At 40.6% G+C, this 17,849-nt stretch overlaps 1 protein-coding gene across 1 annotated transcript; it reads left to right on the plus strand.

Moving 5' to 3' along the window:
- Positions 1-8,849: 8,849 nt before the first annotated feature.
- On the plus strand, positions 8,850-12,908 carry LOC101603859 (cytochrome c oxidase assembly factor 6 homolog). The gene is made up of 2 exons (XM_045130618.1): positions 8,850-8,890; positions 12,577-12,908. Exons 1-2 carry the CDS (start codon positions 8,850-8,852, stop codon positions 12,815-12,817), a joined length of 282 nt encoding a protein of 93 aa, XP_044986553.1. The 3' UTR covers positions 12,818-12,908.
- The last annotated feature ends 4,941 nt before the right edge of the window (positions 12,909-17,849 follow it).

Here is a 17,849-nt window from a genome sequence, read left to right on the forward strand (position 1 = left end):
GCATTCCCACCAGCAGTGTAGAAGGGTTCCTCTTTTTCCACATCCCCGCCAACATTTATGATCATTTGTTTTCATGATGGTAGCCAATCTGACAGGAGTGAGATGGAATCTCAATGTAGTTTTAATCTGCATTTCCCTGATGGCTAGTGACGTAGAACATTTTTTTAGATGCTTATATGCCATTCGTATTTCTTCCTTTGAGAATGCTCTATTTAGCTCCATAGCCCATTTTTTGATTGGCTTGTTTGATTCCTTATTATTTAACTTTTTGAGTTCTTTGTATATCCTAGATATTAATCCTCTATCAGATATATCGCTGGTGAAGATTTTTTCCCATTCTGTAGGTTGCCTCTTTGCTTTTTTCACTGTGTCCTTTGCAGTGCAAAATCTTTGTAATTTCATGAGGTCCCAGTGATTAATCTGTGGTTTTATTGCCTGAGCAATAGGAGTTGTATTCAGAAAGTCTTTGCCAAGACCAATATGTTGAAGGGTTTACCCTACTTTTTCCTCTAGCAGTTTCAGAGTTTCAGGTCTGATGTTAAAGTCTTTAATCCATTTGGACTTAATTCTTGTGCATGGCAAGAGAGAAGAATCTATTTTCATCCTTCTGCAGATATATATCCAGTTTTCCCAACACCATTTGCTGAAGAGGATATCTTTTCTCCAATGAGTATTTTTGGCATTTTTATCAAATACCAGGTGGCTATAGCTACTTGGGCTTACATCTGGGTCCTCTATTCTGTTCCACTGATCTACATGTCTGTTTTTGTGCCAGTACCATGCTGTTTTTGTTACTATTGCTCTGTAGTATAGGTTAAAATCAGGTATGGTGATACCACCAGCCTTATTTTTATTTTATTTTAGATATTCGATGATCATGTCCTTCAACCCGTTTATATAATGTATTACATTTATAGATTTGTGTATATTGAACCATCCCTGCATCTCTGGGATAAAGCCTACTTGGTCAGGGTGAATGATCTTTTTGATGTACTCTTGTATTCTGTTGGCCAATATTTTGTTCAGAATTTTTGCATCTATGTTCATGAGGGGGATTGGTCTGTAATTTTCTTTTTTTGTTCTATCTTTGCCTGGTTTTGGTATCAGGATGATGCTGGCCTCATAGAAGGAGTTTGGTAGAATTCCTTCTTTTTCTATTTCCTGGAAAAGCTTAAGAAGCAATGGTGTTAGCTCTCCCTTAAAGGTCTGGTAAAATTCAGCAGTGAATCCATCTGGGCCTGGGCTTTTTTTAGTTGGGAGATTATTGATAACTGTTCGGATCTCCATGTTTGTTATAGGTCTATTTAAGTGATTAATCTCATTTTGATTTAATTTAGGTAGGTCATATAAATCAAGGAAATCATCCATTTCTTTCAGATTTTCATATTTGTGGAGTATATGCTTTTATAGTATGTCCCTATGATTTTTTGAATTTCTCTTGCATCTGTTGTGATATTACCTCTTTCATGTCTAATTTTATTAAATTGTGTCTCTTCTCTCTTTGTTTTGGTCAAGTTTGCCAAGGGTTTATCAATCTTGCTTGTCCTTTAAAAGAACCAACTCTTTGTTTCATTAATATTTTGGATTTTTTTTTTGTTTCTATTTCATTAATTTCTGCGCTAGTCTTTATTTTTTCTTCCTGTCTACTGATTTTTGGTTTGCCTTGTTCTTCTTTTTCCAAGGCTATAAGGTGAAGCATTAGGTCGTTTACTTGCGACCTTTCTAATTTCTTAATATAGGCACCTAAAGTCCTCTTAGGACTGTTTTCATTGTATCCCAGAAATTTTCGTATGTTGTGTTCTCATTATCATTTGACCATATAACTTTTTTGATTTCCTTCTTGAGTTTTTTCATTGACCCATTCATCATTTAGTAGTGCATTGTTTAGTTTCCATGATTTTGTATATGCTGTTGCAGTCCGGTTCTCATTGCTGGTAGAAATCAGCCAACCAAGAGTAGCTTCTGGGAAAAAGAGGTTTATTTTGGCTTACAGGCTCGAGGGGAAGCTTCACGATGGCAGGAGAAAACAATGACATGAGCAGAGGGTGGACATCACCCCCTGGCCAACATAAGATGGACCATAGCAACAGGAGAGTGTGCCAAACACTGGCATGGGGAAACTGGCTATAAAGCCCATAAGCCCGCCCCCAACAATACACTCCCTCCAGGAGGCATTAATTCCCAAATATCCATCAGCTGGGGAACTAACATTCAAAACACCTAAGTTTATGGAGGACACCTGAATCAAACCACCACATTCCACCCCTGGCCCCCATTAACTGATATCCATACATGATGTAAAATATGATGCATTCAGTCTGACTTTAAAAGTCCCCATAGTTTTTATCAATTGCAATGATGTTCATACATCCCCATAGTCCAAGATCTTTTAATTGAGCCATAATACCAAAAAATAACCTCAAAAAACCCATAATGGCACAGAATAAATATTCACACTGCAATAGATGGCATTGGGCATAGCAAAGAAACATTCAACCAACACAAGATTTAAAACAACCAGGGCAAATATCAAACTCTGTAGCTTCCAGTCCAGCAACTCTATCCAGTGAGAAATATTCAAGTCCGATAATTCTAACCAGCAACAAGTTTCTGGCATTCCAATTCCACCCCTCCAGCTAGGCTACTCACAGTCCTGGAAAACTTCATCGGGGCTGGCATCTCCACTGGGTCTCCACTGAAAGCCACGGTTCATCATCATGGCCCCATGGGGGTCTCTATGCAGGCAACCAGTAAACCCGCTTCACACTGCCATGGCCATTTCCAAAACACAAGACCGTGTTGCAAACTCAATGACCCTCTTTCCAGCATTTCTTAAATTCCACGATACCAGGTAGGGTGCCAATTTGTTAATCCAGGGGGGATTAAAGCAGACTTTGAAGAACAGGACACCTTGAGCACTCAGGCCCCTTCAAAAGAGTCGACATTCTTCTTGTTGCCCCAGCGCAGGTCAGCTAGCCCAGTCTCAAAGGTTGTTATCTCTCAGTTGCAGCTGAACGGGCAACAATTCACCCAAAGATTTTTCTTTCTGTGCCATATCCCTCTACTCACACCAGTTCATTTCTACGCAAAGCAACCCTGCACAACTTCTCAGGACATGGGCACAAGAGCAAGCTTCTCACACAAACTGCTAGCCCAGTCCAGGCACAGCTCTTTCTCACCCTCATAAGCCAAACCTCACAATCCATAGTTCTTACTGCCTTCAGGTCTTTCAGCTCTGACCAGGATAGACCATTTACAGCACTGCAAAGCATCTCTTAGGCCAAGGTTTCAACTCCTTCCACATTCCTCTTGAAAATCAGCTCCAAAAGGCTGAAGCCACACAGTCAGGGGTCTAGCAGCAACCCCACTGCTCAGTACCACTTTACTGTTGCATTCTGGTTCGCATTGCTGGTAGAAATTACCCAACCAAGAGTAGCTTCTGGGGAAAAGAGGTTTATTTTGGCTTACAGGCTTGAGGGGAAGCTTCACGATGGCAGGGGAAAACGATGACATGGGCAGAGGGTGGACATCACCCCCTGGCCAACATAAGATGGACCATAGCAACAGGAGAGTGTGCCAAACACTGGCATGGGGAAACTGGCTATAAAGCCCATAAGCCCGCCCCCAACAATACTCTCCCTCCAGGAGGCATTAATTCCCAAATATCCATCAGCTGGGGAGCTAACATTCAGAACACCTAAGTTTATGGGGGACACCTGAATCAAACCACCACATATGCTATTTAGCTTTTCTTGCTATTGATTTATAGTTTGATTCCCTTATGGTCAGGTAGAATGCAAGGAGTTATTTCAATTTTCCTGTATTTGTTAAAATTTGCTTTGTGTCCTAATATATGGTCTATTTTAGAGAATTTCCATGTGCTGCTGAAAAGAATTTATATTCTGCAGCATTTGGATGAAATGTCCTGTATATATCTGTTAGGTTGATTTCTTGTAGGACCTCATCTAACCCAGATTCCCATCTGTTCATTTTTTCCCTGATGACCTGTCACTTGATGAGAGTGGGGTGTTGAAGTCACCAACTACCACTGTGTTTGGTGTTATCTATGACCTTAGTTTTAATAGTGTTTGTTTGATGAATTTGGGAGCCCTCATGTTAGGTGCACATTTGCTTAGGATTCTAATGTGTTCCTGTTGGAGTGTGCCTTCAATCAATATAAAGTTACCTTCCTTATCTTTCCTAACTAATGTTGGACTGAAGTCTACTTTGTCAGATATTAGGATAGCAACCCCTGCTTGTTTTCTAGGCCCATTTGCTTGAAACACCATTTTCCAACCTTTCACCCTAAGATAGTGTCCATCCTTTGTAGAAAGGTGGGTTTCTTGGAGGCAACAAATTGAAGGATCTTGCTTTTTATCCCAGTCTGTGAACCTATTCCTTGTTGTTGGGGCATTGAGGCTGTTGATATTAAGAGATATTATTGAAAGATGTGTATTTACTTTTGCATCTTTTTTTTTTTTTTTTTTTTTTTTGTAGTTCTGGTTTTACCTTTGCTGTCTTGTGTTAACTAGTTTTTGAGTATTTTTCCTCCCAGGTTCCTTATATGTGTGCTTTTCTTTCTCTTCAGCCTGGAGGATTCTTTCAAGTATTTTCTGTAGAGCTGGTTTTGTCTTCAAATATTTTTTCAGCCTCCTTTTGTTGTGGAATGTCCTTATTTCTCCATCTATTGAAAGGGATAGCTTTGCAGGATAATATAACCTTGGTTGACAGTTGTTATCTTTCACAATTTGGAATACATCACTCCAAGCCCTTATGGCTTTTAAAGTTTGTGCTGAGTAATCTCCTGTGAGCCTGATGGACTTGCCTTTGTAGGTAACTTGATTTTTCTCTCTGACTGCTTTCAATAGTTTTTCTTTGGTTTTGTGTGTTTGGTAGTTTGATTATAATATGACGAGGAGAGGTTTTTCCAGGTTTTGTCTGGCTGGTGCTCTAAAGGCTTCCTGTATCTGCATTGGCACCTCTTTCCCAATTTGGGGAAAATTTTCTTCTATGATTTTGTTGAAGACGCTTACTATGCCTTTGGAGCGAAATTCTTCTCCTCCTACTATACCCTGAATTCTTATGTTTGATCTTTTCATAGTGTCCCTAATATCTTGAAATTCCCATTCATACTTTCCAATTATTTTTTCTTTCTCTTTGTTGGAGTGTATTAAATCTGCCACCTTGTCTTCTAGCTTAGATATTCTCTCCTCTCCTTCATCAATTCTACTGCTGAGATTTTCTGTAGAGTTTTTTTATTTTATTGACTGTGTTCTTCATTGCTAGTAATTTTGATTGGTTTTTCTTTATTATTTATATTTCCTCATTTATGTCTAGTATTGACCTCTTTATTTCATTAAACTGGTGTCCTGTGTCTTCTTTGATTTCATTCCTTTAATTTCTTCTTTGACTTATTTGAGCATATTTATAATCATTCTTTTGAAATGTTTCTCAGGCATTTCCTCTAACTCATTCTCACTGGAGGTAATTTCTGATGCTTTTATACATTTTGGTGGATTCATATTGTCTTGATTTTTGGTATTTCTTGTGTTATATTTTTGCACATTAGATTAATTTAATGCTTGGATTTTCTAGTTAGGTGCAGTATTATTAGATGTATCAAACAATCTGATGTTATATATCTTCAGGTAGGAGCTTAAGGTGGCAGGTGTGGCTCTCAAGGCTCTCAGAGTATCTACAATAGTGACCCTAGGTGTTGGGTTTGCCTGCTATGAGAACATTCAAGGAGGCTGAGCGGAACAAAATACAGGCAGATTCTAAAATTTAGCTGAACAATGTACACTTTCAATGAAAAACAGTACAGAGTATTTATGCAAGAGTAGATATTATGACAAGCAGACCCTCTAACTGTTCCTTATGGTATGTGCTGCCCCACACCCTTAATCCTGAGAATAAGGAGGTTAAGATTTCTGGTCTGTTGGGAGTTCCAAGTCAGCTTGTGACAAAGTGAGACCTTTCCCTAATGAACAATAGAAGAGGAAATAAAGCCACTATAAATTAAGAAGCAACAAATAATAAGCCCAAAATATAGCTTATTTAAGAATGGCAAATCTGACCATCCCTCCGATTTAATATGTAATTTATCCTGATATGGAAGGTGCAATTAGCACTTCTAGTTCAGACCTATATAACAGGTTTATTTTTTGGGTATTGACCTGGTGTAATCCCAATTACTTTTTGGGATGATTTTGGTCTCAGTTATGCTCTGCTCTTGCTTGGGTCCCTCTTTGGTGCACTGTGGGTTCAAGTAGGCTGGCTGGGTTATTGGATTGCTGCTCTGGTTGCCAGTACTGGGTGCTGTGATCACCCTTCTGTTGGTCACTGGTGCTTGCTGGCGCTTGCACTGGCATTGGGGGAGGGGAGGCTGTGGATGGCAGCTGTAGTTCTCTTGCTGGTCCACATGATTCTCTACCTCATGATCTGTTCTTCCATTGTTCACATCGGTTCTCCATGTTTCTTGAGTTTGGAAAGAGCTCCGGTGTAAGTGGAAAATCCCCTCACCTGACTTTTCCTGTGTCTCAAGCCAAGCCTGGCAGCTGTGGCCCCGCGGACCCGGTGCTGGTGCTGTTGGAGCTGCTTCTGCCTGCCTGTGTGGGCTCTGGATCCTCTGGATCTCTCCTACTTCTCTCCACCATTTTAATTTCTTATATAGCTCACTTTTTAGTAGAAGAGTGTATTTTGCTTGTTTTTTTTTTTGCTTTTTCTTCCCTAGGCTGCTTTGGCATGGTTCCTGCGCCGCCATCTTTACTGGAAGTCCCTGTTTTTGTTTGTTTGTTTGTTTTTGTTTTTCATGTTAGGGTTTCACTTTAGCCCAGGCTGACCTCGAATTCACTATGTAATCTTAGGATGGCCTCCTGAGTGCTGGGATTAAAGGCATGTGTCACCACACCCAGGTTCCCAAAAACAAATTTGAACACTGGTTTTCTGTATTTCTTTAAGTGCTCTAATAATTCAAGTTTAGCAAGCAAAAATGACATTAACTGGGCTGGGGGCATGGCTTAGAGGTTAAGGCGTTTGCCTGCAAAGTCAAAGGACTCAGGTTCAATTTCCCAGGACCCATGTAACCAGATGCACAAGGGGGCACATGTATCTGGAGTTTGTTTTCAGTGGTTAGAGGCCCTGGTGTGCCTATTCTGTCTCTCTGTCCCCCCCCCCCTTTCCTCTTTCTCTGTCAAATAAATAAATAAATAATATATATATATTTTAAAAATTATATCAACTTAGTGATCCCCTGTCTCCTATGCCCTATAGCCCAGCCCAGATGGTGGCCTACAGGTTTATATCTTCCACTCCTTGCTGATGCTATGCAAACTGCCTCAAACACTTCACTTTAGCCCATCTGGTATCTTCAGGTCCATTTACCACCCTGCACCAACCTTGTCTCTAGCCTTAGTTCTCTTCTCTCAGCTCCTCCTTTGCAAATAAAATTCAACATTTCCTGATCTCTGTTGAGCTTCCTGCATTACTCTGTTATTGTTCTAATTACCCTACACTGTAATTTATCTATTTACACATAAACCTTCTTGACTAAATACAGAGCTCATTCTCAGACAAGGGTCAGTCTGATTTCATCTTTTCACTCCCTACTGCTAGCATCACTCCCAGTAGTCATGCTTTATAATTATTGAATGAGTAGGTGGGGCAGTGCCTTCAATCTAAATCATATTGAGACCTTTTTTTTGGGGGGGGGTTCAAGGTCTCACTCTATCAGCAGTGACCTGGAATTCACTATGTCTTGGGATGGCCTTGAACTCACAGCAATCCTCCAACCTCAGCCTCCCAAGTGCTAGGAATAAAGCACGTAACACTATGCTTGACCCTTATTGTATTTTTTTTTAAGCACCTCCTATTACTTGAACAAAGTAAGGACTTTCATTGTGACATTTCTGTACTTGCATTCTTCCTTTGATTCTTTTCACCCTTGGTATTTCTGTCATTTCTTATTTATAATCCTTTAGAAGAAGTGCACTGGGAAAGGTATTGGACATAAAGCCAATTCTGATTTGATATCCTCATTCTAACTCTTCCTACTTGGGTGACCCTGAAGTCATTTCATTCTCTGGAGCTTATATTCCTTCCCTTCCTTCCTTCCTTCCTTCCTTCCTTCCTTCCTTCCTTCCTTCCTTCCTTCCTTCCTTCCTTCCTTCCTTCCTTCCTTTCTTTCTTTTGTCCTTTTTGTTTGTTTTTATTTATCTTTTTTTTTTTTTTTTTTTTTTTTTTGAGGTAGGGTTTCACTGCAGCTGAGACTGACCTGGAATTCACTGTGTAGTTTCAGGGTGGCCTCAAACTCATGGAGATCCTCCTACCTCTGCCTCCCAAGTGCTGGGATTAAAGGCTAGAGCTTCTATTTCTGCATTGCAGAGTGAGAAAATAGATGAGTGGGCAATGGTTGGTGCATATGTGTGCAGGTTCACATGATGTGTATGTGTGTGTACCTGGAAGCCAGAGAACAACCTTAGAACACAGTCCACCTGTTTTGAAACAGGGCCTCTCATGTGACCAGTTACAGAAATGAGGATTGTATTGCAACGTTTTTGTCCTACCTTGATACAATGTGTTTGCATATATCTATACCAATATTAAGATTATATCACTAGCTAACTGTTGAGTTTGTATTAGACCTATTATATTAGAGACTAAGCATTCCTCAAGGAACCTTGCTCTGTGTTGAGGGAAGATCTTGTAGTTCTGGTTATACATGGGATAGTTATACCATGTTAGGTGGAATTATGAGCTTGTTACTACTTTCATTTGGAAATTAAGTATGATATAAGGAAAAAGGGTCTCTCATTGTTCTAGGGCTCATCAATAAGGCTAAGCTGGCTGGTATGAGCCCCAGGGATCCCCCTATCTCTGTGACAGTGAGATTGTAAGTATGCACTGTAAGATTGGGAGTGACCAAGACCACACAAACCACTCTGAGGCAAACATAAAAGCTTTTATTCAGGAAAAGCATGAGCTACCAGGGCTGACTCACAAGAGAGGAGCACAGCCAACCTGAGTTTTTCTGGTAGTGTGCTTTATAGGGCTTTTTCATTTGGGGGAAGGTGAGGAAGGAAAAAGAACTCCTTTGTTCTTTACAGTAGCCATTTCAAATAGGCAGGGCATGAAACCAGAACAGGGAGCAGGTGACTTATGAGATAAGGGGACAGGAAGCCATGACCTGGGGGTATTGTTAGGCAAGGAAGGGATAATGGCTGGACTGTTTCTTAAGGAATGTGGATAACTTACTTATTTATGTCTCTGTCACCACATGGTGACTCCATTTTGGGAACCCGTTCCAACCTAACATTCCAGCCTCTTTTTTGTAGTTTGTTTTGTTTTCTGAGGTAGGGTCTCACTATAGCCCAGGCTGATCTGGAATTCACTATGTAGTCTCAGGGTGGCCTCGAACTCTGGGCGATCCTCCTACCTCTGCCTCCCGAGTGTTGGGATGAAAGGTGTGTGCTGCCACGCCCGGCCCAGCCTTTTGTTAATGATATGAGATGAAGGTTAATTTCTTCATGCTGACCATAGGGACAATGAGTTCTTATGGGAGAGGCTGGATAATGCAGTCGATGGGTCTCCCTTCAGGGCAGGTGATGAGGAGGCTGTTTCATGGTGGCTAGAGGTGACAGAGTGGTGAGATTGACAGTGAGCAACCTCTGACAGTGCCAGTGTAGCATGCTGTTACATCTTGGTCCTGAGCAAGGCAGAGACTACTCTCATATCATCCCTGTATTGAGTTGGCTTCTGTCCAGTCACTGATGACATCTGTTATAGAGAAGGTGAGGGAGATGGGCTCCACACAACCTGTGAGAGGACAGAAGGAAGAATTGAGGAGCTTTTTACCCTTGTCAACAGCTATGACATCAAAATGCCAGGCACAAGAAGAGGATGAACACTCAGATTGGGGCAAGGGAGAGGAGGCAGAGGGGCATCACTGTATTCAAGAGGAGCATTTTGGGATCAGGGGAAGAGTAGGAATACAAGACAGTTTAAGTTTGAGAGTGCCTGTGGGGTGGTGCTCTACTTATCCCTGGATGAGTCAAGGTAAGGGCTAAGTAAGGAGGGGGCCCAAAGAATAGTTCTGACTCTGGCTAAGGCAAGTAGGTGAAGCTGGGGCCAGGGTAGGTGAAATTCAGAAGTAATCAGGGATAGATGGAGGCAAAAGGTTGATGTTAGAGTTTAATATTGTAAGCCAGCATCAGAAATGGAAGCCTATTAGCCTGAATCTTTGTTTACATTGTAATTACATTTTTCTTACTGGGTGAAAGACCATGTAGGCTGCCAGAATTAACTGTATATTTTTGAGGTCAATAATGGTGCTGTAGGAGAGACTTTTAGGGACCTGTGAGGAGCTCTGTGATTTTCGATGTTGTCATCTGCTAGGATAAGTCAAGACTATGCTGACCAAGTGTCCCGCCCTCTTTTGGGAAGCCTGGAGGACAGATTTTCCTCCGATGTGATTCTCCTGTTGCAGATACACTGACTTGGAATTCATCTCTCGGTCTCCACATCCTCTCTGATCAAGAAGATAGGTAACTTACCAGAGGATAGAAGTTCAAGTGACCCATCATCTCCTGTGGCTTTCTGACCTGGGAGCAAGAACCAAAATATTGGTTACTCTTTTAACTCCAATTTTTCTAATCGATTTTGGCTTCTACATATGGTTATTAATCATTCAGAGAGATTGGACATATCTGATTATCAAAACAGATCAGTTAAAAGGGTGCAGAACATATCTGGTTAGCAAAACAGATCTGGTTAGAGAATGATACAATAGTTTCAAATCATTCTGATTAATATTTAAGTGTAGTTGTCAGGTGACAGTGTAAGCTATATCTGGAATATAGAAAGTATATACATTCTATTTTTTAAATATCAGGTATAAGTATAGGCAGAACATTTTAGTAGTCCTGCAAACAATATTTTACCAATTATTTTACCAGTAACTTTAAACTAATTGATTTATCTAGAAATTGTACATTAGAAAAAGATAAGACAGTATAAAAACTTGGCCTCTTTGTTTGAAAACAACTTTGGCTTGTCTGTATACCTATGCAAGTACCAATTACCACCACCCCCCCCACACACACACTAGAAGCAAAACAGCAATTTAAGATTATTTGCCTAGGATAGGAAACATTTTTTTTTTAAAGAGAGTGTTTTTTTTTTAAATCTTATTTTATTTTTTCTCAATTTTAAAAAACATTTTCTATGATTACAAAAAATATCCCATAGTAATCCCCTCCCTCCCCCCTTTTGCCCCTTTGAAATTCCATTCTCCATCATATCCCCCCTCATCTAAATAAGTCTCTCTTGTATTTTGATGTCGTGATCTTTCATTCCACTTATGATGGTCTTGTTTAGGTAGTGTCAGGCACTATGAGGTCATGGATAAAGAGGCCATTTTATGTCTGGAGGGAGCACGTTGTAAGGAGTCCTACCCTTTCTTTGTTTCTTACATTCTTTCCAACACCTCTTCCGTATTAGACCCTGAGCCTTGGAAGGCGTGATTGACATGTGACTCAGTATTCTAGTCACTTCTTTCCAGCACCATGATACCTTCTGAGTCGTCCCAAGGTCACTGCCATCTGCAAAGAGAAGATTCTCTACCCAAAGTGAGAGTAGCATTAATATAAGGGTATGAATATGAACAGAAGTGCTTACTGGGCAGTTTGATAAGCATAGTATATACATTTATCTAGACATAAGCAGATGTTACAGCCCTAGGGCTCATGACAACCCCTGTTTTAAGTTTTCAGTATCAGGGATGTATTCCCTCCCTTGGAGCAGGCCTCCAGTCAAATTAGAGGGCTGTTGGTTTCCACCATGACAGATGTGCCACTATTGCACCCATTGGCTCATTTGGACTGGCTGGCCAATTATAAGGCTTGCAATGTCCACTGGTGAGTATCTTCACTGGTGGTATCTCTTTCTCCCATTGAACTGCATATAGAATGGCTTCTTCCAGCTTTCTGTCAGCTGGTCTATATGGAGGAGGTTATCAGCTCAGTTCCAGAAGGATTTCTCAGTGGCCTTGCAGCCCAAGTATGTGAAGTCTTCAGCAATAAGGTCTTACCATCGATTCCTGGTGGGAAACCAAGAGCCTTGGCAATGGCCTATAAAGTTTTGGGGACATCAGGGACCTCCCTGGCCAACAACTCACTGGAAGGTATCCCATTCCTGGCACTGAAAATTTTCTGGCAATGATCTACGGCTCCTGAGTGTTCCATTGTCCAAAACTGAAGGATTCCATATGATTTATTTATATCCTCTTAGATTTTGATTAGCTCTCCCTCCACCTTTCCTATACTCAATCTCCCACCCCCCCCCACCTCACTTTGGGCCTTTTCACCCCCGTTAATCTATTCTTTTACTTACATATATACAATACCAACCAATTAAGTACCCTCCTCCCTTTCTATCTCTTCCCTTTGTATAAGAGAGTGTTTTTCTAAAAATATGTTTTAGGGTCACATGCCATCCACCTCGGATTGCTGGGAGGTGGGAGCGGGCGGGCGGGCATCCGGTCGCATGTGCTGTGAATGCTGTGAATGTGGCTGCCTGCAGCCATGGGGGCCCGTCCATGAAGGAGAGGTGGGTGTGCTGGGGTGCCTTCGACCTGTATTGGCAGTGTCTGGATGAGCACGTGGAGGACACAGGGTGGTGCGGGCAGCTGCGGAGCTTGTTCGAGGTGAGCTGTCCCCAGCAGTGGATAAAATATTTCGATAAAAGAAGAGACTATTTAAAATTCAAGGAAAGGTTTGAAGCAGGACAGTTTCAGCCTTCAAAATCAACTGAAAACTCCTAGGCTCTTCCTAAACTTCTTACAGAGGCTGAATGTATTCTTCTGGACTTTCGAAAGTGCATTGATGATTCTGGGACAACAGCAGTTTGAATTATGGTACATGTCAGTACTTCCTCCTGTGTGTGACATTTAACTAAAATGGCTAGGGAGCAGAAGAGCCCATAATTCAAATGATGAAGAACTGAACTAAAACATTATCAAGTAGAGTTACCTTTAATTTAGTAAGAAATTTATTTTGGGCTGGTGAGATAGCTTAGCGGTTAAGCGCTTGCCTATAAAGCCTATGGACCCCAGTTCAAGGCTCTATTCCCCAGGACCCACGTTAGCCAGATGCACAAGGGGGCGCACACATCTGGAAATCGTCTGCAGTGGCTGAAAGCCCTGGCACGCCCATTCTCTCTCTCTCTCTGCCTCTTTCTCTGTCTGTCACTCTCAAATAAATAAATAAAAATAAACCAAAAAATAACAAAATAAAAATTTATTTTAGGAAAAAGCAAAAAATTAAAGACCATTATTAAAAGTTCTTTTTTTAAAAAAAAATATGTTTTGGGACTTCCGGTTAAGATGGTAACATAGGAACCATGCCAAAGCAGCCTAAGGAAGAAAAAGCCAAAGAACAGCAAAATACACACTTTTACTAAAAAGTGATGAGTATAAGATATTAAAACAGCAGCAGAGAAGTAGGAGAGATCCAGAGCCCACACAGGCAGGCCAAGGCAGCTCTGGCAGCGGCAGCTCTGGCTCCGGCAGGGGAAGCAGAAATGGAAGCCGTGGTTCCAGCTCTGGCAGCAACAGCAGCAGCTCCAGTACCTGCAACAGTGGATCCAGCAGTGGCAACAGCAGCTCCAACAGCAGCAGCAGCGGTGGCTATAGCAGTGGCGGATCCAGCAGCAGCAGCCTCAGCACCAGAAGAGGTGCATCCAACAGCGGCAGCTTTAGCAGCAGCGGCGGCAGCTTCAGCAGCAGCAGCAGTGATTCCAGCACCGGTGGTGCTGGTCTGCAGGGTCACAGTTTCCAGGCTCAGTTTGCCTCACAGGAAAAGCCAGTGCCCAGCTCCAGAAAACAGAACGTGGTCCAGCGATCTAGCCAGCCTACTTGACTGAGACCAAAATCATCCAAAAAGGTAACTGGGATTGTACCAGGGAAGGGTCTCACGTGGTCACAAACTGACTTGGTACACTAAACAGACCAGAAATCTTAACCTCTTTATTGATAGAGGATCTGGTTGGTATAATACCTACTCTTGCATAAATACTCAGTGCTGTTTTTGATTGAATGAGTACAGTGTTTAGTTAAATTTTAGATTCTACCTGTATTTTGTTCTACTCAGCCTACTTGAATAATCCCATAGCAGGCAAACTCAACCCCTATGAACACTTTTCTAGCTACTCTGAGAGTGTTAAGAGCCACACCTAACATCTTAAGCTCCTACCCTGAAGATATATAACATCAGGTCAATTGATACAGCTAGGAATACCCAGCTAACTAGAAAATCCAAGCATTAACTTAATCCACAATACAAAAATATATACAGTATAACACAAGAAACACTAAAAATGAAGACAATATCAGTCCACCAAAAAGTAGTAATGCGTCAGAAATGACCTCCAGAGAGAATGAGTTAGAGGAAATGCCTGAGGAATTTCAAAAGAATGATTGTAAATATGTTCAAAGAAGTCAAAGAAGAAATCAAAGGAATCAAAGAAGACAGAGGACACCAATTTAATGAAATAAAGCAGTCAATACAAGACATAAATAAGGAAATAGAAATAATAAAGAAAAACCAGTCAGAATTACTACCAAGGAAGAACACAGTTAATGAAATAAAAAACTCTGTAGAAAACCTTACCAGTAGAATGGATGAAGGAGAGGACAGACTATCTAAGCAGAAGACCCGGTGGCAGATCTAATACAGTCCAACAAAGAGAAAGACAAACTAATGGAAAAGAAGGAGTGGGAATTTCAAGATATTCGAGACACTATGAAAAGATCAAACATAAGAATTCAGGGCATAGTAGAAGGAGAAGAATTTCACTCCAAAGGCATAGTAGGCGTCCTCAACAAAATCATAGAAGAAAACTTCCCCCAAATTGGGAAAGAGGTGCCAATGCAGATACAGGAAGCCTTTAGAACACCAGCCAGACAAAACCTGGAAAGAACCTCTCCTCGCCATATTATAATCAAACTACCAAACACACAAACCAAAGAAAAAATATTGAAAGCAATTAGAGAGAAAAATCAAGTTACCTACAAAGGCAAGCCAATCAGGATTACAGCAGATTACTCAACACAAACTTTAAAAGCCATAAGGGCTTGGAGTGATGTATTCCAAATTCTGATCAATGGAATAGAATAGAGGACCCAGATATAAGTCCCGGTAGCTATAGCCACCTGATATTTTATAAAAATGCCAAAAATACTCATTGGAAAAAAGACAGCCTCTTCAGCAAATGGTGCTTGGAAAACTGGATATGTATCTGTAGAAGGATGAAATGAGATTTTTCCCTCTCTCCATGCACAAAAATTAAGTCCAAATGGATGAAAGACCTTAACATCAGACCTGAAACTCTCAAACTGCTAGAGAAAAAAGTAGGGGAAAACCCTTCAACATGTTGGTCTTGGCAAAGACTTTCTGAATACAACCCCAATTGCTCAGGCAATAAAACCACAGATTAACCACTGGGACCTCATGAAATTACACTGTGGGGCTGGAGAGATGGCTTAGTGGTTACGCACTTGCCTATGAAGCCTAAGGACCCCGGTTCAAGGCTCGATTCTCCAGGACCCATGTTAGCCAGATGCACAAGGGGGCGCATGCATCCGGAGTTCATTTGCAATGGCTGGAGGCCCTGGCGCGCCCATTCTTTCTCTCTCTGTTGCTCTCAAAATAAACAAAATAAATGAAAAAAAATTTAAAAAAGAAAAGGACACTGTGAATAAAGCAAAGAGGCAACCTACAGAATGGGAAAAAAATCTTTGTCAGCTATATATCTGATAGAGGATTGATATATAGGATATACAAAGAACTCAAAATGTTAAATAGTGAGAAATCAAACAAGCCAATCAAAAAAATGGGCTATGGAGCTAAATAGAGAGTTCTCAAAGGAAGAAATATGAATGGAATATAAGCATCTAAAAAAAATGTTCTACATCCCTAGTCATCAGGGAAATGCAGATTAAAACTACATTGAGATTCCATCTCACTCCTGTCAGATTGGCTACCATCATGAAAACAAATGATCATAAATGTTGGCAGGGATGTGGAAAAAGAGGAACCCTTCTGTTGGTGGGAATGCAATCTGGTCCAGCCATTGTGGAAATCAGTGTGGAGGTTCCTAAGACAGCTTAAAATTGATCTACCATATGACCCAGCTATAGCACTCCTAGGCATATATCCTAAGGGCTCATCTCATTTCCTTAGAAGTACATGCTCAACCATGTTTATTGCTGCTCAATTTATAATAGCTGGGAAATGGAACTAGCCTAGATGTCCCTCAACTGATGAGTGGATAATGAAGATGTGGCACATTTATACAATGGAGTTCTACTCAGCAGTAAAGAAAAATGAAGTTATGAAATTTGCAGAAAAATGGATGGATCTGGAAATAATTATACTAAGTGAGGTAACCCAGGCCCAGAAAGCCAAGCACCACATGTTCTCCCTCATATGTGAATCCTAGCTACAGATGATTGGGCTTCTGCATGAGAAGGAAAAAACTCAGTAGCAGAGGCCAGTAAGTTAAAGAGGAGATATAAAGGGAAGAGAAAGGAAGAGAGGAGGGTACTTAATAGGTTGGTATTGTATATATGTAAGGAGAATGATTGAGATGTGGAGGATATATGATGGAGAACGGAATTTCAAAGGGGAAAGTGGAGAGGGGGAGATAACCATGGATTTTTTAAAATATATATATATATATATATATATATATTTATTTATTTATTTGAGAGACAGAAAGAAGGAGGGAGGGAGGGAGGGAGGAAAGGAGGGAGGGAGAGAGAGAGAGAATGGGCATGCCAAACGAGCTCGAGATGCATGTTCCCCCTTGTGCATATGGCTTATGTGGGTCCTGGAGAATTGAACCGGGATCCTTTGGCTTTGCAGGCAAGCACCTTAACCGTTAAGCCCCCATGGGTTATTTTTTATAATCATGGAAAATGTTAATTAAAATTGGGAAAAAAAATAAAAGTAACTTCCGCCTGAAAAAAATATATTATTTGTTTGTTTATTTATTTATTTATTTGATAGAGAGAAAGAGGCAGAGAGAATGAGAGAGAGAGAGAGAGAGAGAGAATGGTGCATCAGGGCCTCCCACCACTGCAAACAAACTCCAGATGCATGTGCCCCCTTGTGCTTCTGGTTTACATGGGATCCCTTGGCTTTGCAGCAAACACCTTAACTGCTAAGCCAACTCTCCAGCCCTAGGAATCATGTTGTAAGTATCAATATCTCTATAATCAATGAACTTAAGATACCAGAAATGAGACAATTAATTAAGTGGAGCCTGACTGAGACTGATTTTACATAGTTTTAGATTAAAATAAAACCTGGTCAGTGTTGAGTTAAGCAAACCTGATTTTAATATACCTTAGAGAGAATATGACAGACACAAAGTAATTTCTTTAATAAGTACCTTTTACCATCGAACAATTTTAAGGCTTAACTAAAGAAATATTTATGACTGTTACATGAAGCTTAGACAAACTATATTAACACTGTTTGTATACAGTGGATTTCCAGTTTTTTTTTTAAGAACAAAGTCACAATAAGTCACTTTTTATAAGACTTAGGTTATAACCTCAGTGATAATCACCCAGCAAAACCAGCATGAACAAGACAAGAACCATCTTAAAATTACAGTTTTAGCCAGGCATGGTGATGCGTGTTTATTGATAGCGAAGCATCATGGACTTACCACATTACAATATTCTGATTATCTGGAAAAGTCTGATATTAACAAAAAGTAGAGTTCACATATCTAAGCTAATGAGGCTATAGAGAGTAAACTATGAACAAAAGAACTGCTAACAGAAT

This window comes from Jaculus jaculus, chromosome 12 (assembly GCF_020740685.1).
Source record: "Jaculus jaculus isolate mJacJac1 chromosome 12, mJacJac1.mat.Y.cur, whole genome shotgun sequence".
Classification (NCBI taxonomy): Eukaryota; Metazoa; Chordata; class Mammalia; order Rodentia; family Dipodidae; genus Jaculus; species Jaculus jaculus.